The sequence below is a fragment of the Neodiprion fabricii genome, chromosome 1 (genome assembly GCF_021155785.1).
Source record: "Neodiprion fabricii isolate iyNeoFabr1 chromosome 1, iyNeoFabr1.1, whole genome shotgun sequence".
In the NCBI taxonomy this organism is placed as follows: Eukaryota; Metazoa; Arthropoda; class Insecta; order Hymenoptera; family Diprionidae; genus Neodiprion; species Neodiprion fabricii.
Genome location: NC_060239.1, coordinates 7,818,568 through 7,844,393, shown reverse-complemented (window position 1 = coordinate 7,844,393; position 25,826 = coordinate 7,818,568). Strand labels below are relative to the sequence as shown.

At 36.6% G+C, this 25,826-nt stretch overlaps 4 protein-coding genes across 5 annotated transcripts; 2 read left to right on the top strand and 2 right to left on the bottom strand.

The window, feature by feature from the left end:
* Positions 1-122: 122 nt before the first annotated feature.
* Positions 123-5,204, bottom strand: LOC124187785 (programmed cell death 6-interacting protein). The gene is made up of 15 exons (XM_046579957.1): positions 4,932-5,204; positions 4,385-4,500; positions 4,119-4,246; positions 3,735-4,013; positions 3,495-3,596; positions 3,100-3,322; positions 2,885-3,008; positions 2,634-2,811; positions 2,354-2,515; positions 2,118-2,261; positions 1,818-2,033; positions 1,533-1,682; positions 1,301-1,442; positions 952-1,152; positions 123-630 (listed from the first exon to the last, which is right to left on the bottom strand). Exons 1-15 carry the CDS (start codon positions 5,135-5,137, stop codon positions 521-523), a joined length of 2,481 nt encoding a protein of 826 aa, XP_046435913.1. The 5' UTR covers positions 5,138-5,204; the 3' UTR covers positions 123-520.
* A 261-nt stretch (positions 5,205-5,465) lies between these two features.
* Positions 5,466-7,956, top strand: LOC124187789 (transmembrane and ubiquitin-like domain-containing protein 1). The gene is made up of 4 exons (XM_046579962.1): positions 5,466-5,658; positions 5,967-6,298; positions 6,386-6,698; positions 6,840-7,956. The coding sequence occupies exons 2-4, from the start codon at positions 5,995-5,997 to the stop codon at positions 7,294-7,296; spliced, it is 1,074 nt and encodes a 357-aa protein (XP_046435918.1). The 5' UTR covers positions 5,466-5,658; positions 5,967-5,994; the 3' UTR covers positions 7,297-7,956.
* Positions 7,622-12,365, bottom strand: LOC124187782 (isoleucine--tRNA ligase, cytoplasmic). Its single transcript, XM_046579952.1, has one exon. The coding sequence runs from the start codon at positions 11,936-11,938 to the stop codon at positions 8,171-8,173; it is 3,768 nt and encodes a 1,255-aa protein (XP_046435908.1). The 5' UTR covers positions 11,939-12,365; the 3' UTR covers positions 7,622-8,170.
* Positions 12,366-17,873: 5,508 nt separating this feature from the next.
* LOC124181733 (E3 ubiquitin-protein ligase listerin) lies at positions 17,874-25,675 on the top strand. 2 transcript variants are annotated; one of them, XM_046568572.1, is made up of 23 exons: positions 17,874-18,101; positions 18,487-18,696; positions 18,753-19,019; positions 19,089-19,204; positions 19,290-19,644; positions 19,725-19,912; positions 19,993-20,128; positions 20,256-20,948; positions 21,050-21,269; positions 21,354-21,702; positions 21,797-22,292; positions 22,372-22,490; positions 22,578-22,740; positions 22,822-23,006; positions 23,083-23,266; positions 23,361-23,535; positions 23,614-23,971; positions 24,055-24,201; positions 24,272-24,402; positions 24,478-24,689; positions 24,773-24,964; positions 25,091-25,258; positions 25,355-25,675. In XM_046568572.1, the coding sequence occupies exons 1-23, from the start codon at positions 18,057-18,059 to the stop codon at positions 25,412-25,414; spliced, it is 5,169 nt and encodes a 1,722-aa protein (XP_046424528.1). In that variant the 5' UTR covers positions 17,874-18,056; the 3' UTR covers positions 25,415-25,675. The 2 variants fall into 2 exon arrangements, with proteins under 2 accessions (XP_046424528.1, XP_046424538.1); XM_046568582.1 differs by lacking the exons at positions 17,874-18,101; positions 18,487-18,696; positions 18,753-19,019 and having other exon boundaries at positions 19,295-19,644.
* Positions 25,676-25,826: the final 151 nt, after the last annotated feature.

Below are 25,826 nucleotides of genomic sequence, written 5' to 3'. Positions count from 1 at the left end.
ACTTTGCCACTTTTTAATAAAAAATTGCCAAGAATTGCCCAATCGAGAAGGACGAATCGTAGGACAAGTCGTATTTAATGGACAACCTGCAGTGAGATAGGTGACTTGAACATAATACACAGTTTACATTGTGATATTTCATATATTAGTAACTAGATAATTTGAATAACAAAAATAAATGTAGCATTAAGACATGATTCTTACGCTTATTAAACCTTACGTAACCATAATGCGAAATTATTACAGCCTGGTTCTTCTTAAGGCTACTCCATCACTGCTCCGATAACTGATGTAGAGAATACACATAACATAATGTTTTTACACATTAGTTAAATCTTTGCAGTTCAAATCGTGAAAATGTCTTTAAAAATTTGATGTAGATGTAACCTCTTAGTGAGAACAAAACGTTACACAGCCTCAGAATCAAGCATTTTTTAATTAAAATTGAAGTTAATAGGTCTAAAATCCTCATATAACATTAAAATGTTGCTCAATCTTTCATTGAAACTGGGCAATTTATTCACCATGGCTTTGGCGGAGGATTAGAACCACCGTATCTGGGTAGAGTTGCATAGCCACCATAAGGTGCTTGGGGTGCGTGTGGTTGTGGTTGATACGGGTTATATCCACCTGAAATCCATGTATTTAATCAATAAACCATACAAAGCGTTTGCTTTCATCTATTGCACGATATTATTTTTTTCTGACCGAAAAATTCCAAATAATCGAGAGAAAACAACATTTATCATAGCTATGGACATTGCAATATTCAGCCAGTAAACCTATCAATACCCACGAAATTGCTGATCGGAAACTTTTGAGAGCAGTAAACAAAATATCGTGATTCGATTTGAAAAACCTACCGATATTCAAATGTAATTGTACATTGCAATTACGACTCAAAATGATAGTGACTTGCTATGAGTCGTATTATTGTATAAGAGTTACTACCTTGTGTTGGATAAGGCATTGTTGCATAGTTGTATAATCCGTTATAGCCTGCTGGCATTGGTGGAGGCACATATGTTGGGTAGGGAGTAGCTGCACTAGCACCGTAAGGCACGGGCATTCCACCTTGATATTGCATTGTCGGATATGGCAATTGAGATCCGCCTTGAATATTGGATTGTGACTGTGATTGGGGTGTGTTGCCTGGAAATTAAGTCGCAGTCATATGAATAGTTTATTTTTATCCAAGTAGTAACAGATTCGTTTGTTGCCTATAACTTATATTGTTGGCCTAATTGTAATATGCCACTAGTGCATAATCATACTGGTTAAACGTATGTATAAAAGTTACCTCCATGATGAGATGGGATTGTTGGTGTTGTTGCCGGACCTGTGTGACTTAGATTTGTGGTTAAATCCTTCATTAATTCCTCCTTCTCGGTTTTGCGGGCAAAGCAGAAGTCAGATATTTTGTTTTGGAAAACCACCAGCAACTATCGAGAGTTACAAGAAAATAAAAAAATTAATAGGTGTGTACATATACAAAGAAACCGGTATTTTGAATACACAACCAAGTTATTAACCTGTGTAAGATCATTGTAAAATTTAGCTCCTTCCCTCAGGTTGTTCTCAAGCTCTTTGAAAGCATCGTATGCAGATGCCAACTGACACAACATTGCTTCACGTGTACTACCGGCACCAGAATGCTCATTTATAAATGCAGCATGACGTGCCTGCAAGTTTACAAAGATTTTGTGTAAATCTTCCAATCTCGGAGAGACATAATAATTAATAAATCAAATTAATATTACAATATCAGCTTGTTGTCTAATACTTAAATAGAAATAGAAAATTTGCTACAGCCTCACCTGAATGTCAGCTACTAGGGATTCTTGTCGAGCCAGACTATCTCGAACTTGCTTTTGTAATGGGCCATAAACTTGACCAATGTGTTCTACAGACATGTTTGGTTCATCAATAGCGCCATCCTGAGATAATGCTGACAAGAATACTGATTTCATATCGGTTGCAGCTGACTTTAATTCGCTTTCAATTGCATCTCGCTCAGCCTTCAATGTCTCAACCTAGACAACATTATTTCAATAATTATAGATATGTACAATAATATCAAAATGCCTCTGGCCAAACTTAAGCACAAATCAACTTACATCCTCCATTAATTTTCTTAGTTGAGAAACAGCCCCACTTTCTTGGAGAGCAGAGCCAGCTGGTACAGTGTTTAACAATTCACTTGGATCCTTACTGAGAGTCTCCATTCCTGAACGAAATGATTCAAATCTTTGTCGGACAACCTTTTAAGGGATGAAACGTTAATAGTTCAAGTTTGAAAGCCACGGATAAAGGATTCTTATTATATCAAATCACCAACACTTAGTGTTTGTACCTTGTCAGCAGTAACAGCATTATTGATGATCTCACGATATTTCCGAGCATTGACAGTAAATTGTTCGGTGAGACTTGCACTCGGTATTCTAGTCCATCGTTCTTTGAATTGTTCCCGGAGCTGGTCGTCAGAATCCTTTTCTTCTTTCAGCATTCTTTCAGACTGAAAATTAGTGGAGAATTGAGTGGATAAAATTGTATGGAAATTCAGATTTTAAAGTGCAGGGAACAAAGAACATTCAATAGATCATGGCAAATAATTTCATTGACTCAGTGATTACCTCGTCCAAGATGTCCTTGTTTCTTTGCAGGAGCTCTGGAAGTTCATTCATTGTTGCTTCGATAGCTTGGACTCCGCCAGCATTCCTCACATAAGCTGCCTTGTCCAGTAAAGATTGAGGCAATTCTGTGCCACTTGTGTCTTCGATAGCAGCTGGCAAATTTAGACTGGCTAAAACGCTGAAAATAGAGGACAATAGACACATTCGCATATTTTTATCTGTGAAATTTGATTCCATGAAAATAACTTTACCTATTCAACATCTGAGTTGATTCTCGTAGCTTGGAAATCTCACTGTTCACTACTTCATTGCGACGCGACTCATAGGATGACAATGCATGATGCACACTCACAGGCAACAGTTCCGCGAACAAATCTATCAGAATATGAAGATTCCATAATTTTTAAATATAAATAAAAAATGATTTTATTCAGTATAAAAATATACATTATCTTCACTATCGTACCGTGGAAATTAGAGCTGAATGTTTCAGAAGGTGGAAGTATCTTAGCTACACTAGCCTTTCCAATGGGATTTAGCATCTTGACATCGGGAATACGTTCGTGATAGATAAAATCATTGTCTTTCTTTGCTTCAGTTAAATTTCTTTGCGCCTTATTGGCATAATCTTGAAACAAATTGGGTTTATTAGATCGCTGTTGAGCAGACTTGAACAATTCGACTGCGTGCTAGAACAAAACATAAAACTGGCATTAAATCGATTTACCGTTCAAGTTTTACTGAATAGTAAAAGTTATTCAGATGTAAATATAGAAATTAATTTTAAATTAATGATGTAGGTACATAAAATGGAATGAAGAGAAAATATCTCACAAAATTGGATTGATAATATTAACCTACCTCTAATCTAGCAATTTCTTCTCCAATGCTTTTGTTTGTCTTGCATACAAAACTTTGATACAATTCAGCCATTGCTCGATATCCAGCTTGCTTTCCTGCAATCTAAAGTAGCATTTTATATTGGTAATTAATCAGAGTATCATTTTTATAGGGTAAATATAATGTGGCATTCTTTTGGAGCACCTCAAAAGTCACAAATACAATTGATTATTTAAATCAAATATAGTTTATGAAACGTACCAATGGAACCCATTCTTTGTCCCAGAAAGCACGGAAGATCTCTTTTTGAAATAATTTCAAAGCTTCGGCGTATAGATCTTCTGCCTGCGCAGCAAGCTTAGCAATAATACCATCCTTCATAGAATCGTGAATTGCTTTGTGTACAAATATTTCTTGTGCTTGAGCTAGCATCAGTGAAGATAATGCGCCGAGGGTATCAGGACTTATATCAGGAGTTGGCTCTTGCTGAATGGCAAGCATCACATTACCTTTCAGATAGTTGAATATACCAGCAGATTGCTGAAGGATTAAAAACCATCAATTAATCATCTAGACTCGATATTTATGCAATGAAAACATCAATGCATAGTCAATATCTCATTAAAAATATAAGTGAATATGGACCTGAAAGAGCTTCGCAGCGAGCTTGAGGCCTTCATCACTATCAAGAGACTGTGTAGCCCCAACTGCGCTTTGCAGGGCAGCAATATTAAAAAGAACGCATACTTTTTCATATGCCAATGAGCTGATTGCTAGAAAAAAACAGTTGGAATTAATGTTAATGTTCCATAATAAAGTATATGTCATGTAGATTATTTTGCTTCTGAATTAAACTGAAAATTGAAAGACTTCCACAAGTGAGTATCACAGGATAGAGCCAATCTGCTTACTCAAACTCAGTTTTCCACCAAATATTGTCCTATCAAAGGCATCCTTCCATTTGAATGGTATTTGAAGCTCATGTGCTGGAATCTTTGCTTCCAGAGCATTGAGTTGATCATAGTAACTGCGAAACAGAGATTATTTTTGTGTAAAAAATGTACATACTTTTTATTGTGTACACAACTATTCCAAACAAACATAAGAATTTTGCCTCAGATTCTGCTATTGCGTACAATATGTTTCTCAAGATAATATGGACAAGTGAGAGCCAAGTATCCAAAGCCAATATTTGACTGAAATGTGTTAAAGATTACTGTGTTTACCTAACTACTGCAAATCATGTTCATTAGTCAATTGAAACTGGACATTGGGTGTAACAAGGGTGTAGTTATATGTTACAAATATTTATTTAAGACGTGGCACGATCAAACGAGCAACAAAATTGAGCGAATAGAAAGCTTAAATCATTTCATATCACGAATAAGTACGTATAATTTCAAGCGGAATGTGTGATGAAGAAAAAATGATAATAATTGATAGATGAATGAGTCATACCTGTAAATAACCTCCAAAGAGCTTTCGTACTTCTCAAAGGCACGCCACAATGCGTTATTACGAAGTTTGTTAAACTCATTTATAGATTCAGTATAATCTTTCTGGTTGTCAGCAGAGTTATACGTTGATTTAATCACATTTGTCAACGGTTTAACAATGTCAACATCTGACGGTTTCTTTAGGGGAACGGCTATCAGGTCTGCCATTTTGACGTTCACTGGTAAAGTGGTGTAAAGTGATGACTACTAGGATCCGACGCCAGTGGCGCGATGACAGTTAGAGCTCGAGATCACAGGACCGTACCCCTAAATATAGGTACCCTTAGAGAATTAGTCCGTACTGAAATAATGAAGTACGATAACAAAATGAATTCTCAAGTACTATGAGAAAGGGAGACGTGTCGGCTAGTTTTTCTTACTTTATATTTAGCACGGGATCCCCCACAATTGAACACAGTTTCGATTCTCAACGATCGTTTAATCGGGATAAGGTGAAGGAAACCCCACCTTCCGTCTACGATACTGATTCATTAATTACTAGTATGCCCGTGGAGTGTCACGTCCCTGGGACCTGTAACGTAATTCGCAAAATATTTACCTCATATCCCAGATCGAAATTAAAAAGCAGTCTATTAACCACAGGATTGTTTTACATTTATGTTTATTTTCTTGCAATTTGGATGAAGATTTGATGATATCGAGTGTATTTTCAATAATATTCGACCCAGGTCAGGAAATTATCAAATTCAACATACAATCACGAAATCATCCACTACATATTTGTTATTATCGGACAATATGACTCACTGATTTCATATACATAAAATTAACCAATAACCATAGATATTTCACAATTGTGTATAATAATTATGTGCGTAACGATGATTAAAAATCAACTCTAAAACCGCGCATGTACTTTACTTGAAAACAGTTTTCAGTACCGCGAATCAAAGAAGTGAATAAATTGAAAATATTGACATCATCTTATAACCTTCATTTCTTTATATTCTATTTTTTTTTTTCTACATGTTCCCAGATTAATTAATATCCTCACTTCAACAAATATGACGTTGATTGACGGTGTTGGTGATGAAGTGACCGATTTCTTCATAATAGTCAGCGTACTGTTAGTTGGATGGCTGGCATGGTGTTCTACAAGTATAGCCGATCAGCCACTTATACGTACAGTGTTGATATTGCAACATCGCACACGTACTCGTATTGCAGAACTTAGGGCGAGTAGTCAGATTACAAACTCTACAAGTCGAATCCAAAATCTTGAGCCCACACCCGAAGCTATAGAACATGCAATTGAAACTGTGACCGATACGGTAGATCCGCAATGTCCAACATCATCCGCTGTCCCAGGTAGAGCTAGTGCGACGAATTTCTTACTCATTTTAATCGATTTCTCAATTTATTCACTGTTAATCATATTCCATTGCAATTCTGCAGCTCCTGCTGAAGAACAAAACGAAACAAACTCATCTGTTGCGGCTGCCTCGTCCGAAGAAGTGCTGATCCAAGCTATGGACACTTTCAATAACGATGATTCCGGATTACGACAGAGAATAGTCAAGATCGATACTGCTACGGAATCAACTGATGTACCTGAATCTGCGGCTACTATCACAACCGAGCATTTAGGTGCCGGTGCTGAGCCTGTGGTTGATGAAGCTACCCAAATAACTATAAAACTAAAGTTTATCAACGACGATCAAAAAGTAGTTCAAGGAAGTCCAGAGGAATTATTGGGTGATTTTAAAAGGTGATCAGGGCACTCCATTTTTATCATAAATCCGTAACACGGATGTGCCTTATGCTAAATAACAAAGATGTTTTGGTCATTCTAGTTGGTATCTCTTATCCTGTAAAAAAAAATTCTATTTGTGACTTTTGTTGTTTGCAGGAAACATTTTGAGGTGGAACTTGCTGCTCAGAAACTAGTTCGTTTGGTATTCAATGGTCAGGTACTTCAACCTGATACCAGAACCTTGAAGAGGTGCGGTTTGTACCATAATTGTGTTGTTCATTGTTTGGTACATCAACCACGACCAAATCCTACGCCTGCAGTTCAGTCAGGCACATCAGACAATGCCTCGCCACTGTACTTTAACCCTCAATCATTCCAAGACTTGCCAGCAAGTGCAGGTCTTGCGGGAGGACGGCACGACTGGGATCTTAGTAGACTTTTAGTTAGCATTTTGACAGTAATTTTGGGTCTTGCTTGGTATTCACGATACCATTATGCTCAGTTATTCACGGCAACTACTACTCTCGCACTATACGCGCTCACCGCTATGTTTACCGTTGCACTTTTCGGCCATTTTTTCCCTGATCAAGATAGCATTAGAAACATTGAATAAAAAGGACCTTAATCATTTTGGAAAAACTGGACAATGTTATATGAAATATTTAAAACACAGTTACTGCGGATAAAGTGACTTGATCACGTGAAATCTTGAACATTTTGTCTCGGAATAAACGCAATGTCTTTACATTAAGTAAGGACGAAGTCTGTTTTCAATTTTCAGACATTGACCGTTGCATAACAAGAGTCCGGAAAGTATACTGTTACCTTACAAATATCAGGAAGAGGAGAGAATATTTCGGAAAAGAAAATTCTTATGTAAATTTTTCTACCACGTACTACTTTTCAATTTTGAATATATATATATATATTTTTTTTTGTAAAATATAGGTGATGAAAAACTGTTGGCATTAAATTTGCTATGAATTAATTCTTGTTTAATTTAAATGATACGCAAATTCTAAACTTTGCCGTGTATATAGAATGTAAAAAAAAAACCATCGTTGTTACATTGAAATAGCAGGTTTATATTTCAGTTACCATGTTACATGCGTACAGAATGCAGTTTGAGTTATTTTATAAATTATTGCCACCCGTGATGAGCTTATGTTAAACTTAACTTGTTTGTTATATTTTCCGAACGTTATCTTTATTTTTAAAATGTAGGAAGAATAAACCAGAGGTTAAAGAATCAAATTGTCAAATTGACTAATAATTAATATAAATCTCAATTTTATTTATAAAATAATTCCTATAATTTACATACATACGCAATCAAAGAACTACTAATTGTCACCTGGCGTTTTCTTATTCCAGTAAAAGATTGAGCCACAATCAAGTATTAGCATAAAATCGTTTTTCAAAACTTTGTTACCTGAATTCAAGTAGCAAAACAAAAAGAAGAGAAACGACGAAAATCGAATACATTATTATTTGGCTTCTAATGTTGTCCCATTGAGTTTAAAAATATTATCTGCTGGTACATTAGAAAAATTAACATTTCCAAACACTAATAATCTTTGATGCAAAGCACTAATGTCCAAGGCAAAATTTCCTACAGGATTTTCAAGTAGGATGACACCCTTTTGGGATTTCGATTTTACATTGACAAAGTGACAAACAGGTAATTTGTTGTTTACATTTGATATGGACGGACATGTACCAGCTGGAACAATTAATATTGTCTGCGTGTGTAGCGACGTGATTGGGGTGGACTCAGTAACTAGTTTTCCATCAGAATACAAATCGTAGTGACAGCCATATATACCAAATATTTTCTCGATCTCAGAATTCAGTTGATTATAAGATATGCTGACACCTCCGGTAAAATTTTCTAACAATATGGTGGCTACCGAATTAGTGGCCCCAAATCTTGGTTTAAGATTAACGAGTTTTAAATTTACCCATTTAGAGAATGGTTCTACTTGGGAGTCGTTGAGATGCAGTCTGATTTCGGTAGAATCGGATGGTTTAACATTTGTTAAAACAAGTTTAAGATTGACCCCCTTAACTTTTTGTTCTTCTTGTATAATAATATCATCGTCAGGAGACATCTCTGCAATATTTTTCTGAGGTGTTTTTGTAATTCCTTCTATGAACGATTTATAGCTAACAGCCACTGCAGCCAAGTTGCTACTAAGGTCCTCAATCTCGTAATACACAATAGCCTCATCAGATGGTACAAGCTGTGCTTTCTTCCTTAGTTTCTGTACACGGTTTATTATTTCACGTGCAACCCCTTCGTGCTGCATTGTTTCATCTGGAGTAACATCCAGAAGAATCAGGATATCTCCTTCACTGTGTGCTTCGTATTGTTCAGAAAATTTTTCAGCTGCTGGACCGGTGAAGCTAAACATAAGCCGAATATCTTCAGGCCCTAATTCGTGACCTTGTACTTCAATTTTTTTTGTTGCAACAAATTTTTGTAGATCTTCATCCGATAGTTGCTTGATAGCTTGCATTATAGATTTGAAGTCGCCCTTCAGTCTAGCGCCAAGCGTTTTATGATCTGGCTCAGCACGTAATATAACGCCATATTTTTCTTTGTCGGTTGTAGTAGTGAGCTCCCTTATGTTCAATTCTTCAAGTATATATGTTTTGAGTGAATTGATATCTTCTAAAACTTTGGGGTCTCGATGGATTACCACAATTCCTGGCAATGGATATTTTACAGGAATAGTTTTTCTGTCTCTAGCAACTCTTCCGAGCTCAATTACTGTTTGCATGTGAGAAACTGCTTTTTCGATAGTTTCGTCAATAAGAGCTATGTTTGGATCAGGAATCATTTGGTAGTGAACACTGTCCATGTTGCTTTTGGTTGCTACAATTAACTTGGACAGTCGTTGGAACATGAATTCAGTTAAAAATGGTGTAAACGGTGCATTTATTCTCACCATTGTATAGAGAACAGAGAATAACGTGTTCAGCGCTTGTTCACAATCTCTTGTTCCTCCATCACCTTTTATTCGTTTTCTGTTCATTCTTACGTACCAATTGGTTAGATTATCTATAAATTTTATCAGTCGAGGTACGACAGTGTAAAGTCTATAAGCTTGCATTTCTTCTTTTAGAAATTGCAGCAATGACTGAGTAAAAGAGGTGAGCCATCTATCCATTATATTGTCCGACGAGTCAGAACTCTTCTTGGTTTCATTGTAATTAAATGGTAGTTTTTCTTCACGCTCAAATCTCTCGACATTTTGCATCAAAAATCTAAATGCGTTATACCATGGCAAAAATACGTCTTTTATAATGTCTCGCACACCTTCTTCTTTGAAGCGCAAATTTTCAGCCCTAACTACTGGGGAGTTGATCAAGTACAACCTTAGAGCATCAGCCCCAAATTTATTAAGTACTTCTTTTGGATCTGGATAATTCTGCTTTCGTTTGGACATCTTCTGACCATCGGCAGCAAGGACCAGACCATTAGCAACTAGATTTTTGAACGGTGCCTTTCCAAATAATGCTGTAGAAATGACCAGCAAGGTATAAAACCAACCACGAGTTTGATCGATACCTTCGGCGATGAAATCAGCTGGGAAACTATCTTCAAAGTCTTTGACTCGTTCAAAAGGGTAATGCATTTGAGCATAAGGCATGGATCCAGATTCAAACCAACAGTCAAATACTTCCGTGACACGTTTAAGAGGAGGATGCCCAGGACGCTTAGAAGGAATGGTCAGATGGTCTATACTTTCTCTGTGAATATCTTCAATCTTGGATCCAGTCAACTGCTCTAATTCTGCAATACTTCCAACACACACAATTTCCATTTTGTCCTCGGACACCCAGAGCGGTATGGGATTACCCCAGTAACGATTTCTACTGATGGCCCAGTCTCTAGCATCTCGAAGCCAATTACCGAAACGTTTGTCTTTAACATATTCAGGCACCCAATAAGTTTCAGAGTTTGCGGTTATTAGCTTGTCTTTGAATTGTTCAACCCTAATAAACCAAGATGGAACTGCTTTGTAGATCAACGGAGTATCGGACCTCCAACAGTAGGGATATTTGTGTTTGCTGGTTCCACTGTGAACAAGTTTTCCTTTTCCTTGCAGATGCTTTATGATATTTTTATCAGCAGTCTTGACATACTGACCCAAAAAGTCACTTACTGGCTCTGTAAAATTACCGCAGTTATCAACAGGGCAGACAACAGACTGATCACGAGTTATTATTCCTGCTGCCAAACAGCAGCGATAATCATCCTCTCCGAAGTACGGTGCTTGATGAACAATTCCAGTACCAGTTTCAGCGGTTACGTAAGTGTCGTTTAATACCACGAAGGCTCCTTTTTCCCTCAGATCGCAAAAGTAGTTAAATGGTGGCTCATAGCGTTTACCTTTAAGGTCAGTGCCCTTCCTCTTACCAACTAATGCATACTGATCTTTAGATTTGTATATAAGGTTCAAACTTGACTCAAGTATGACGTAAATTTTATTCGTAGTTAAGTCTTTCGCCTCGACATACTCAAAATTCGGATTGCAACATAATGCCAGGTTACTGGGAAGAGTCCACGGGGTTGTCGTCCAAGCCAAAATAGATATTCCAGGTTCGTCGAGCAGTGGAAAAGCGATTACTACCGAAGGATCGGCGATGTCTTTGTAGTTCTGACCAGATTCAAAATTGGATAATGGAGTATTACATCCGGTAGAGAAGGGCATTACTTTTACACCTTGATATACGAGACCTTTGTTGAATAATTCCTTAAAGATCCACCATATGGATTCCATATACCAAGGATAAAGAGTTTTGTAGTCATTCTTAAAATCGATCCATCGTCCAATCCTTCCAACAATAGTTTCCCACTCAGACGCATAGCGCATTACAATGCTTCTACATTCTTTGTTATAGTTGGCTATCCCCATCTTGGCTACATCATCGGGGCCCTTGATCCCAAGCACTTTGTCGACTTCGAACTCTACCGGTAAGCCATGTGTGTCCCAGCCAAATCTTCGCTCAACGTGAAACCCACGCTGATGTGCATACCTCGTGACTATGTCCTTTATTGACCCTGCTAATAAGTGACCATAATGTGGCATACCAGTAGCAAAAGGTGGCCCATCAAAGAAGGAATATCTAGGTTTGCCTTTCGACTGTTTTAAACAAGTATTAAATACGTCCAATTTTTTCCATAACTCGAGGATGACTTCTTCCTCTTTGGGAAAGTTTATTGTATCTGGTAGTTTTTCCGTCATTGCAGTGTTACAATTAGATACTTTGTGATAAACGAATGATGCAACCTGCTACTTCGCAGCCGTATTAGATTAATTTGATATTATTGTATCAGCAGCAGAAAACTATTCACGTGTGAATTCACACATCTTCCTTCACGACTCTGTGCAAATACTCTATGCAATAGTCAGCAAAAACCCGATTTTAGTTTAAATAAATAAAAAGTTTCGCACCGGCTGTTCAAACGACCTCAACGCAACGTGCTTCTCTCATCAGCAGAAGTTGCAAATTGTTTTTAGGTTATACTATGGTTATATTCTCACAATCACTGTTCTAGTGTTCTAGCCTGATGATACGAGTTTGTTGGCCGTTGAAACCATAGATATGTAAAATAGAGCGTAAGCAATAGTTTAATTGTCCTATGAACGGAATCGAGTCGGTTCTCTAAAGGACAGCAGATAATAATTCTCGCGCTCTCTCTGTCGCTCTACCCACGGAGTGTGGGCTACGAGAGGGGGGATGAAAAGCCTAGGCAGGTATGTGCAGCTACCCCCACTCCATGGGAAGAGCCACAGAGAGGGCGCGCGAATTATTATCTTCCATCGTTCAGAGAACAGTTAAATCTCTTCTGAGCGCCGCGCCGTGCATCAGTCGTTTCCAAGCAATCGGAGTGAAATAACGTGTTCTCAGTATCGGTTCAAGATTCAGACCGCGTTGTTCAGGTGGTGTCACGTTGTTCGATCAGTGTATTTCCACCATACTCATCAGTGAGTAATACACGATGAGCAGCGTGTAGCCTGTGGAAAAACCGAGTGACTGAAATAAAAACACCCTGCGAATGGTGAAGGTGAATTTCGTGTCCCGAGTTTTCATTGTTTTATGTAATTTCAGATTTAAGTGATGTCTATTTTTGGCTCTGTGCGACGAGTGTCAATTTTATTATTTTTTTTCTTTGGCTGATTTTCGGCAAATGCGCAGTTCCGTTGTTAGCAAATTTATTTGGTCGGTTCAAAGATACTGCTACAGCACAGAAAGTGAGTGTAGAATCGAGTATCGTTACGGTGCGGATTTTCGGATTATAAGAAATTACTGAAGATCTGAATAGTGTGAAAAATGCGTCACTTCACCAATAAACCTGAGATGCTACAAGAACTACTACGTGTTAAAGTGTGGAGCAGCCCAGAGTCGAGGTAACAATACTTTAATTATTGATTGATAATTCACGGTGGTCATTTAAAGCCGAACTTTTGTTCTTGCATAACATGCAATGTATAAATATGAATCTCGGTAAAAGTAATAATTGAAAAGCCGATTTCCTAAATTAATTCAAGTGTTTTGTTTTGCTTTTCACAGATTTAAGCAGAGACTTCCGAGTAACTTCTCCATTTCTCGGCAACGCTGGTGAGTTTGCATGTGTTAGGTTACGGGTTTTTCCCTGGTATTCCCCTGTCACGTGGCGTGGCGGTAACAATTGTTACACAAATCTTCGATTTCTTAGCTGCATGGTTAGGCTCATTCACGATCGCAACGTGCTTAACTTTCGGTTGAATAATTTTTTTTCGCAATGCAATTTAGCGTAGCTTACTTCCAGTTAGAGATTATACACGTTGCTTAAAGTGGAATGAGCATCGCGACAGGTAACCATCGCTTACTCGGCACTCGCGAGATCGAATTGTGTTTCATAACTGATGTAATAATCTACACGTTTGAATTTACCGATGATGCCGTTTAAGTGGTGGGTTCACCTGAGGTTTGAACATATTCAATTATTCACGTTATTGTTAAATTTATGAAATTCCAAAGTCTGGCATAACGTAACGTAATCAATTTGCATCTTATATATCATTTTCAATCTTTTAACAGCCAACAAGTATTGATCAACTGCAGGCTTAGCTCGCTTAGAAAAATGCTAATTGGCATACAGGATGTTTTTAATCACTTTTACAAAAGGTTAATGTACCGATAGTCTGCCAACATTTACTAAAATAATAAATGCAATATTAGGGTTGGCGGAATATAACCGCGATACTGTATTCTGAGTAGGCAGACTACGATACAAAAACATTTTGCTCTCAACAGGTAACCAACGAAAATGTAAGTCAGTGACCACGACGCAAATGATGAAGAATGACGTGTGTTGGAGAGAATGGAGAATCGTTTAGGTCGAATATAGGTAACCGGGTAGGTAGGTGGACGTTTTGGGATCCGCCGCGGGGTTTGTGCATGAGTGTGTGAATCTCTCTTTTCCGTTGGGTGGCTTCGTTGGGAAACAGGCGAGGGTAGGAAGGTCGCGATGTACCGTGATGTTACTAACTTTTCTAATCCACAGCGTCAAACGATCACAGAAATTTTTTTACCAAAAGACTCCGCATTCGGGTCTCTCGACCATTTGACAGCAGTTGAATATAAAAGAAATTGAATTTTCCATTTGTTGTCACTCTGCGACCATTTTTCAGTCGTTATGCAATTCGATTATTTAGTCATTACCGATCGTTATTCCATTCAATTGATCTCTGTGATCGTCTGAATGGGCAAAACGCATCTCTGGACCATCTATCGCGTTCCGTGGTACGCTAGATGGGGAGAGATGCTGAGCTCGAAGACTTCGCGTCGAAGAGGACCGCCGACCGTCACGCCACACAATAATGCATGCCCTCCAACCTCCTTCCCGGACTTGATCGCATGTCAGAATAACAATTCGCATCGCAATGTGTCGGATTCAAAAAGACGCAGATGCGGATTGGGTTTCTACAGAATTTTGCAACAAGTCCTAGATATTTAAGGTTTTTGACAGGTTAATCGGTCGCGCCTTTTTGCGCGTGAATTAATAACGGGACTCGGACACGTGTTTTTGCGCGTCGATTTTGCAAACAGTACATGAAAGAGTTATGCACTATCGATGTGCTGATATTTCAGCTCTTTTGTCAATTTTTTGACGAGTAATAAAGTTTTCAAGTTCCACGCTGCCTTTTGCGCGTGGACTTGGTACCTTTCAGTTATGAGAGAAAGCGCGGCATTTGAAAACCGGCGCTCAACTCGCAGGAACAAAAATCTCTGTAGTGTACTCTGATAGTGGAAAATTTTAGCATAAGTATTTATGAAATATGTCTGAAATGTACAGACATACTCGTTTAACTGATCGTATTATTTTCTATTTCAGGGCAACAAAATCAATTTTTTAACGAATGCACTAAAAACTATAGAATGTTGAGTCGAAAAAGATATTCACTTCAATAACTCAAAGCAGAAAGAGATGTCTATTCGAAAACTTGAGAATGTTTTTTATTCATCAACACAATTAATAATCGAAGCAACGAATATTAAGGCGAATATCATGTTGGACTCGACTCATTTTTTGTCAGTGTATGGACTTATGCGATTGTGCTAACCATACCTTCACCTGTTTCAGCTAATTAAACCTTTGTCTGTTTCAGCTAATCAAACTTTTTGTCTGTTTCAGCTAATCGAACCCTCTGTCTATTATTAGCTAATAACTCTGTCTATTTCAGCTAATAAAAGTTTTTATTTGTTTCAGCCCGTAAAACTTTCTGTCTATTTCAGCTAATCAAACGTTTTGTCTGTTTCAGGTAATCAGGACTTTCTGTCTCTTTCAGCTAATCAATCTTTTTGTCTGTTTCAGCTAATCAAACCTTTTATCTGTTTCAGTTAATCAAACTTTTTGCCCATTTCAGCTAATCAAACTTTTTGTCCATTTCAGATAATCGAACCCTTTATCTGTTTCAGATAATCAAACCTTTTGTCTGTTTTAGCTAATCAAACTTTTTGTCTATTTCAGCTAATCAAACTTTTTGTCTGTTTCAGCTAATCGAACCCTCTGTCTATTTCAGCTAATAAAAGTTTTTATCTGTTTCAGCCCGTAAAACTTTCTGTCTATTTCAGCTAATCAAACCTTTTATCTGTTTCAGTTAATCAAACTTTTTGCCCATTTCAGCTAATCAAACTTTTTGTCCATTTCAGATAATCCAACCCTTTATCTGTTTCAGATAATCAAACCTTTTGTCTGTTTTAGCTAATCAAACTTTTTGTCTATTTCAGCTAATCAAGCCTTTTGTCTGTTTCAGCTAATTAAATCTTATGTCTGTTTCAATTAATCAATGTGTCTCTATTTCGTTAATTACAGTTTTTATTTACCTAATTTTAAGATAAGTATATTTCTGCCTGTATCGACATATGTTACTAATTATATTTTCGTCTGTTCCAGGTAACTGAGTTTTAATGACTATACTGAAAAATTAACGCTTCATTTTTCAGGCTTAGGTCTGGCTTAAGTCTAGTTCAGGTCTGGTTCAAAGTCAGTTATCTTTTTTTTCACCGATATATAGATTTAGCGATGTAGTTGGTGGTTACAAAGTGTGGTACAATTTATTGCTGTAGTTTTTTTCTTGAGTCGCTTATAGGTCATGTTCGATTTGTATTTCACTATAGAATTATACAGCTCTGTTGTATTTTGGTGGTTGTGCTTATTCTACTCAGATTCGTTTCCATTTCTTCAAAGATTTCTGCATCGTCTTTCAATAGGTAAATGCAACGTCTTACAGCGATTCGTGTTTTCAATCTTGGTTTAGTTGTTGATTGTGTTGCGTATTCACCAGGTTCTCCATTTTAATGATCATCTCATACCTCATAGGAAAAAACCCGTGCGCGAACATCCAAAGTCAATTCACGTTCACTTATAAGATAAAAACAATCACCCTTCATCCATAATTAAAACAACCATCTTTCATCTATAATTAAAACAATCATCTTTCATCGATAATAAATAGTCAGCGAGATATACGAAATGAAAAATTTCGACTGAACTGCGAATATACACGAGTTCAAATTGATTGGGAAAAACAATTTACCATAATTAACATGTGAAAAAAAGTCATGTGCAAGTTTTCGAAGAACGTAAGATCGATCTTGCAAGTATTCTCCGTGGAGTAGGCCTACTGGGGATACCACGTAAAAAAAAACGCGCCGGGTGCTCTACCGCTTGCGGTGGTGTGGAAATGAGCATAAGTGAACTTATTTTCACTGGTGAAATACTAACATATTGTAGTTTTTCAAATGACAATTTTATTCTTGCGTAAATTTAAGCATTGTCAATAAAACTCATGCTTCGATAACATGTAATGCATGTGGAATCGTAATACCGTCGGATTTCTCTAGTTTAGTTAAAGTGAATTCGTAAATTCAAATTTACCTGCGCTTTTTTTTACCTATATATATACATATATTTCTCCAAAACTGACAATCACCCCACTATTGGATCCCGATGCTGTTCCAATAACTCATCAACGACACATATTTCTTGGATAATTACAAAGCAATTACATGAATTTCTAACAAGTTCCTTGTAATTTTAACATATGTAATGTAACTCATTAACGTTCTACCAATGTCTCCCCTTCACTTCATGAAATTCTTCTACCTAGGTCTGCAAAATTTGTAAATTCTGTTTGCGGAAATCTACAGAAAACTTCGATAGATCAGAATCTTGTCTCAGAAAAAACCAATGGATTATTGGAAGCGGAAAACTCTTGAAGCTTCCGAAAGGTCTTACAACCTTTCGTCTGTATTTTTTTGACAGAGATATTGTAGATAATTGATGAAAATTTGATCATAAAGAATTTGGAAAATCTATCCTTAGGTGATATCATTCGTGAGTTTCTGATATCCTATATATAGTATTGACTATGTCTCCCATCCTTTGCATCAAGAAGTGGTTTTTCTAACTCTGTTAGCAGTAAACCATGTGCATGTTTATTGCGCATCTATTTAGATAATGTTATTTTTGTTTATCCGGTGGAGTTAGATTGACATTGCCGATCTGCATCAACCATCTGGGTACACGTGATGATAATATTAGTCCTGTCGTCTTTACATACCGACCGTTTACCGACTTGAGTTGCGCGACGCAGAGAGCACTACTGATTGACCGAATTTTAGGGTTGTGAAATGTAAGCTGTTAGTATCTCTACATTTTTTTTATACACTGTGGAGCGATACGTAAGTCACGGACATCACTGGCTGAAATGTGGTTAGAAATTCTTCAAGGGTTGAATTTGTCAAAACATTAATAATATTGAACAGTTTCTATAATACAGTCTGGAAGTTTTATTTTAGAGACTCGTTGAAATGGGAAAAAACAAACAGGCACAACGTACTAAAAATAATGCAAGGGTAAGTGCGTGACAACAAGTTTTATTACAAGCAATCTGCTGTCAGAAAAATATGTTCAATTTTTTTACCGAATAATTCGCTTTGTCACCCGCCTATTTTTTATTTAATTAATACTCACCGAACGTGATATCCACAGGGTTTCACTGACTAGCTGTTTTCTGATATTTTGTTCAATTGTATTATGAGTACATTTGTAACGATGACAGCGTGTGTCGCTGGCTGTTTTAGACAGAGATACCAATCTTCATATCCCTGCCAGAGTCTTTGACTGACAGCTTATAGATTAATAAATCTAATATTTTGATGTCCAATTTTTTATTTCATCATTTTCTATATCTGTTGATACAAATGGTCTAAAATTGAAGAATTCAACTATTTATTATAGCCATCAAGTAGCGGTCGCAGTGCAGAGCTGCTCGAAGCCTCAATGCCCAACTTCGTTGGGTTTTCAGGGGCAAAGGATGGAGGATATATTCCCCTCTTACCAAGACTAACGATTAGTACCTTGGACGAAATCGACATGAGTAAACTGGACTCTCACTTTCAACTGCTGTTGAAGAAAATGAATAAAAAAGATGGAACGACAAAATTAAAGGTGAATCCTCGTTGAATTTGTTGGTTCGGTATTTTTATGCTCAGAAAATTTTACAGGCATTGCAGGAGTTTACTGAGCTATGCAACAACTCGACCGCAAAAACTATTCTAGCAGTCCTTCCATTTTGGCCCCGCATATATTGTCTGCTTGCTATTGATGTGGAACATAGAGTTAGAGAAGCTGCGCATGTGGCGCATTTGGCCATTGTTAAACCTGCGGGAAGAAATATCGCTCCGTATTTGAAACAGCTGGCTGGACCGTGGTTTACGTCACAGTATGATACATACGCGCCTGCAGCCTCTGCTGCTACCAATGCTTTCCAGGTATAATAATTAATAACAGCAGGTAAACAATCTTCCAGACCGCAAGTAATTCCCATTTACTTTTTACAGCAAACATTCCCACCAAATAAATTAGCAGACGCAATTGCACACTGTCAGGAAGAAATTTTGACTTACATCTGCGACAATATAACAAATCAAACGCCGCAAACCCTTGGAAATAATAAGTATGCAAAGATACTATGTATTTTTGTGAAGAGGGTAATGTGTCAATGACATATGAAATTTTTTATTAATTCCTTTGATTTTAAGGACAGTTACACCTGAAGAAATGGACATGAGATACCAGAGATTATTGATATCAAGTTTACAAGGATACTCTTTATACTTGAAAACAATTTCTCCTCAGCAAATAGAGAAGGTGGCAAAGATTCACGATAAAATTTTATCACACAATAAGTTCTGGAAATTGGCTAAACATGAAATACCTCTAGTCAGAGCTGGATTCTTCAATGTTCTTGCCTCAATGATTCAACACGCCGAAGAATTGTACAAGAACGAGAAAAAGAAATTGATCACCACCATTATGAACAATCTTGATGAAACAGATCCTGGTGTCTTGCCAGTTGTGTGGGAGGCTGTGCTTCTTGCAATATGTAAAATAGAGGTAATAGAAAGGATGCCAATGTACATATTCAGCTGCAGAATTAGCAAATTGATTATTAGAGTTTAATTCATGTTCTCTAGGGTTGGCATACAGTAGTCAGCATTGAAAAGCTCATAATACCTAAGTTGTGGCATGTTTTAAGAGAAGGAGGTAATGGCAGCGCCAATGCAATTTATCCTAATTTGCTGCCCTTCATCAGCCACTTTCCTATACAAAACGAGAACAAGATGAACTTTTACACAAATTTCTTTAATAATTTACGGAAGGGGTAATTGTTCACCTAAGTAAAAGTAATTGGGCAGCAAATAGAAAGTGAAACAAACAAATAATCATAATTATTTCGTACAGCTTTAAAGTCAAGAGCGTTCAACTCAGCTACTCAGAGATGCTGGCAGTGGTCACTGCATTCGTCGAGTGTTTGCGTTATGTGATTCTTTTGAATAATGAGGATGAAATCTTGTGCGAAACTTTACTGAAACAACAGGTAAAATTATTTTTAATACTAACTATTAATAACTCAAGTGATGATCATTAGGAACAATGAAAGTAAGTAAGTGTTAAACTTGGAATACCAAAATTTGTAAAGTATATATTTTATTTTCACGTTCTAGTTGATGCCAACATTGGAATGGTGTTTGGTAGAGATTTCACCAGTGAAACCTTTGATTTTTAAACAAATAAGCCAGCTCATTCGTTATTGGAGTAAAAATCGAAGCGTCGCCGATTACAAGTCGTATGGTCATTTAGTTCAACAATTTTGGTCTACTCTTGAGGAGACACTTTTGAATCTAATTCATTCTACTGAAGCAAATTTTGATTCAGTTCACATTTCAAACTTGTATGACTCGTTGCTGGACTTGTTTCTCACTTTAAAAAATACCACATTAGTGACTCGCAAAAATTTGAGAGTCAAGTTTTTTGATTCAAACGACCGAGCAGAAAAAAGCGACGAAGTTTTGCCTAAAGTTCCAGAAGAAGACCTGAAGTATTGTACAGAATTAGCTCAACTAATCAACAAAATAACTTCCGTTCATTTTGATAACATCAATAAAGATTCTTCTGAATCAGCTGTCATGTTAACCTGTTATAAATTAATCACAAACTTTGAAAGCAAAGACCTTTTTATTGCATTGACAAAATCGTGTGGAAAAGATACCAGTTTTCTCGATTTTTACAATAAGACTTTGAGGAAATGGTTGATTGAAAAGCCAGAACAGACGGAGCTATTGATAATGTTATTGTTCAGCCTCATCAAATATTTGGATAAATTGGACAAGAAAACAGTTCTTGCTTCATTATCAGAGGTAGATATTCCGTCCAATAAGTAATTAATTCAAAAATGTCTTGAAAATAAATTTTATGATAAATTGTCCAAACAAATATACAAAGTGCAAACTTACAACAGTTACAGAACGAAAATAAAATAATCCTTAGGCATGCGGTCAAGTGTGCTTTGTTAAAACATAATAGGAAGGATCCTGCAGTAAAAGAGTGGTTTTCACAAGCTGAAGTGTCATCTGTGTTACTAGATGTGACTAAACAAGTAGCCGATAATGAAACTGCCATCGATTTGGATGTGAACAAAAAAATTCTCATGCAATGTTTCGAGTGTTCTGATAATACCGGTTAGTTACTGTATTAATTATTCTTGTTTTTCATCATTTTCTATAACAGTACATTTAAAAATAATCGCGTCTTTGCATTTTCAGATTTAATTATCAGTGATTCTACATTTGATGACATTGTCTCAATCCTCTGTAAAGGTTTGAATGAACAGAGTCAAGATAATCTCAACTCACTCGTTGAATTGGTTTCTGAGATATCCTCTGCAACTTGGACTCACAACAAACTAAGGCTAGGAGTTGTCAAAATTATCGAAACTATGTTTGGATTAAGTTGCACACTTGACTTAGATAGCAGTGCTTTCCCGATAAGAAAAACTGTTCAGAATATATGGGAAAATGGGCTGGTCCAGTTAAAAACGATGTTATCTCCCGCAAAACTTGTTGACCTTACTAAAAAATGTGCAGACATTCTATGGGCAAATATCTTTCTGTCGTAAGTTACTTGTTTTTGAAATATGGTTCTAAGAAAGCAATTTAAGCTATTGATTTCTTTTATTCATGTATTCATTTTTGTACTATTTCTCTAGAGAACACCTATATTCTTTAGAAAAATTAGTGGAAATTGCAGTCAGCTTTATAAAAGCATTGGTCGAAGACGATGATGAAAATGAGCATACAAAAAATGTCATTTCTGCTTTTACTGCTGGGTCGAAGATGGCTACTTGGTTGGCTGATGTGACAACAATAGTTCTGTATGCAGAAGTAGTGTCAGGAAATTTAGCAACGATGGAAACGTGTTTTCAGACAAAAATCGGTCAAGATATTGTTAAAATCGACTTGGAACAAAAGTATCCTACGGACAATATAGAAAACTGTGTTAGATGGGCTTTATTGAACATTAAATTACTAAAAAAACTCTTCATGAGAAAATCTGAAGGCCAAGACGATATCGAAGACGATTCAACAGAAGTTCAAGATATGGATATTGTTAAAGTCAATGCATTACCTGTTATTGAAGAGACTATGTTGAATATTCTACATATTGTTGCTACAGGATATTTGTATGGTTTACACTATACTTCAGTGAGTAAATTTCTATGTTTGGTGTACGTTGCTCGATTAAAGTAATTAAAAGTATTTTACACGAATTTACATTTTGCAGACAAAACACTTTAATGGGATTAACACCCTGTTTACTGATCTAAAAGAGGAAGTTAAAGTTACATATACATTGCTTGGAACAGACATACGTGAGAGTAATCTCAAGTTCATCCTCCAAAAGTAAGGCAGTATAAAAACAATAAATATATTATCATCGTGTACAAGTAAGTAACAAATTTATCAATTCACTTCTGTTGGATTTTTTAGTTCTGGAGTTTACGTTGGAATATGGCCTCATGTGCTACGTCTTTTTTGCATGGAACTAGCACCGTGTGATAGTCTAACTACTAAATTCAGAGAAGATTTCAGCATCACAAGTTCTGCCTCAAATAATGTAAACGAAATTGGCGCTCAACTTCAAGCTGTTCAGGTATATTTTTTCAGATTTTGTATGAAATGTTTATTTTATCAATTCTTGACGCATTATTATTAATTTTAACACTGATCCCAGGTTTTGTCTGATTACCTAAACATGGAAGATATTCCATTACAATTGGACAATAATGTAAACGCACTCGTAGTAGGACGGAGCTTGCTTGGCGGTGATTCAGAAAAAACCTTGACATATTTTATTGCAACTTTAGATAAAGTGATAAAGCTCTACCAAGAGGATAACGGCTTCTTACTTTTTGATTGGTATGTGAAAAAAGTAATGTTCGACAAAGTGAAAGTTGCACAATTGTTTACACAATTTCCATTTTTCTCTTCACAGTGATGTATCAGAAGTAACGTGGCAACAGTTCACATTACCTTTGGAAGTTGTTAGATTTCTATCAAAGTCCGTCTCGACAATACCAACAAAATTAACTCACGCGCACTGGGATTTCATATTGATATCTCTAGCCTCTTGGCAGCTTTCAGTAAACAAATCTAAAAAGAATTGTGGTAATTTGAAGGTACGAATTTGATTTCAATAATTCACTATCTTATTTAATCATTAGGGATATATGCATTTTGTACTTGGTAAGTATTCAATTTTGTACACCTTAGGTAACAGCTTTTATTGTTGCTGTGAATAAATTGTTCTGTACACTACAAGAACTCTTATACAAACATGAGAAAGAATCTGTTGAAGGATTGCCTGGAACAATATTAGATGAGTGGAAAAACATTTTTGCTGATGATGTGTATATTGTCCTTGTTGAAACTTGGATGTATTGTTCCGGTAAGCGAAATGCATAATCCAAATTATTTCTTATACTCTTTAGTTGTTGTCATTTCCGAATATTTTTACTATTCACAGATTTGTACAATCAACACGACGTATCATCTATGCAACTTGTTCTGCTGAATAACCTGGGTGAGGCTCTGAAGTTGGTAGACGAAAAAATCTTCTTTGGACAGCATACCAGTGCTGCACTTGTATCGATCAACTCTGAAAAAGTGATTAAGCTCTCTTTCAACTTGCTACAATCCCCTGTTCCGAGCCTCCAGCTGTCAGCTTATCAAGTTTTCAAAAAAATTATTCCAGAGTTGGTAGCGCGAGACAAAAACCTCATAGAATCAGAAAGCTTCGATCCAAATTTGTTGAATTTCAAAAAGTTCGAAAACGTTCTCGCATCCACTCAGTACATCGTAAACGCTATGTTATTGGACTTCAAGTAAGAAATGGCAGAATAAGTCAATTGTTTCGACCACTGGTACTTCATTAGATGACAATAACGAAAACAAGCACATTTTGTAGATTATGTGAAACTGTAAGCTGCACGATTCAGCCCTACACAGATTCGTACACTTATACTCTTGGGTATTTATTTGAGTGGGCCATTTTGTTGGATATGTGTTCCTATGCTCATGCCGAATTGCGTTACCAATATTCGGAACTGCTCAAGTAAGTTTCACAGGTGTCTAATTATCTATTTTATATGACTTTTTAATCTAATGGTCAAAAATTCTTTCAGGGATGATTTCTTTCCTAGCTTAATGAACAACCTCTTCCGGCTAATGCCAGTAGAAATTTTCCAAGACAATAAAAATAAGGCTGTGAGACTTACAGAAATATTTTCTACTGCACCTTCATTTAGTTTTGCAAGTAAGATTGACAGTTTCAAATATTTCTTTTTTACTTTTGTATTCCACTTGACATTTTTATATAAAATTTCTTCAGAGACTTGGACTGAGTGCAGACTAGATCATTTAGTTTGCTGGTTGTACGCTAATAGTTTGAGACAACTCCCAGTTCTGGTGAGACAATGGTGGGGTGCAGCAGACAGTAGAGTTAGCGCTGCTGTAGAAAGAATCACAATACTTTATGTTAGCCCTATGCTGTGTCAAGAAGAGCTCAGTTGCAACAAGCTTACAGGCATCGAAAACATGCAGGTGAGTAAAATAAGAGGTATATTGCAGACGGCGAATGATAAAAAGTTATTGATGATACTATATGAAGCGATGCATGTACATAGGTCAAAGTACATCCAACAGCGAGGGAAGTTATAGCATTGTATCAAGTGGAAGATGCGAAACTGGAACTTAGCATAATTTTACCGATTAACCATCCCCTTGGACCGGTAACTGTAGATCTCGGACAGCATGCGGGTGGTGCAGCAAATTGGAGAAACTGTCATATGCAGCTCTCCATATTCCTGACGCATCAGGTTTGTACATTTCGATATTACTTTGGTATAGTTTTTAGTACTTCGAATCGTGGAATGTATGACTGAATTGTGAAGGGAGCGGAACTAGATACATGTGTTGATTTGACCAAGATTATTCATTTACAGAACGGATCAATTTGGGACGGATTAACTCTTTGGAAGAATAATCTGGATAAAAGGTTTTCCGGCGTTGAAGAGTGTTACATTTGTTTCAGTATTGTTCATGCCACTACAAATCAAATACCAAAACTTTCATGCCACACATGCCGAAAGAAATTCCACACACCATGTCTGGTAAGATACATGATTTTTATCTCACTAAGTTACGGCCAGTATGGTGAAATATAGATAATCACCAGTAAAATCGTTAACATTAATTTTCTGTTGCAGTACAAATGGTTCAGTACAAGCCAGAAATCTACGTGCCCGATTTGCAGAAACATATTCTGAGCTAAAACTGATATATGTAAAATTGAAACTGGTTGGTTACACAAACATTGTATGTAATACGAATGTTTGTATTTTCACTAAATAAATGGTTACTTATTTTTAGGATATTAGGTCTGCAATAATATTATTCAATACTAAATGTTACAATTTAAATACTATTAAAGTGAAATAGATAAAAAGTGTAAATATATAAGTACACCTAGTTGTATAATTCTACGTAATGGTAAACGCGAAATAAATGCATATGTATTTTTCAACTAATTCCCCACTTTATTTTCCATTTATTTTTGTGTCTAAAAAGGCAGTTGAACACTGGACAAAATCATGCTAATTCTGTATTGCCAAACATTCTTATTTGAACGGTCTTACCAATACTAGCTCACTTAAGGTTTCGAGGAGCGACCTCTACCAT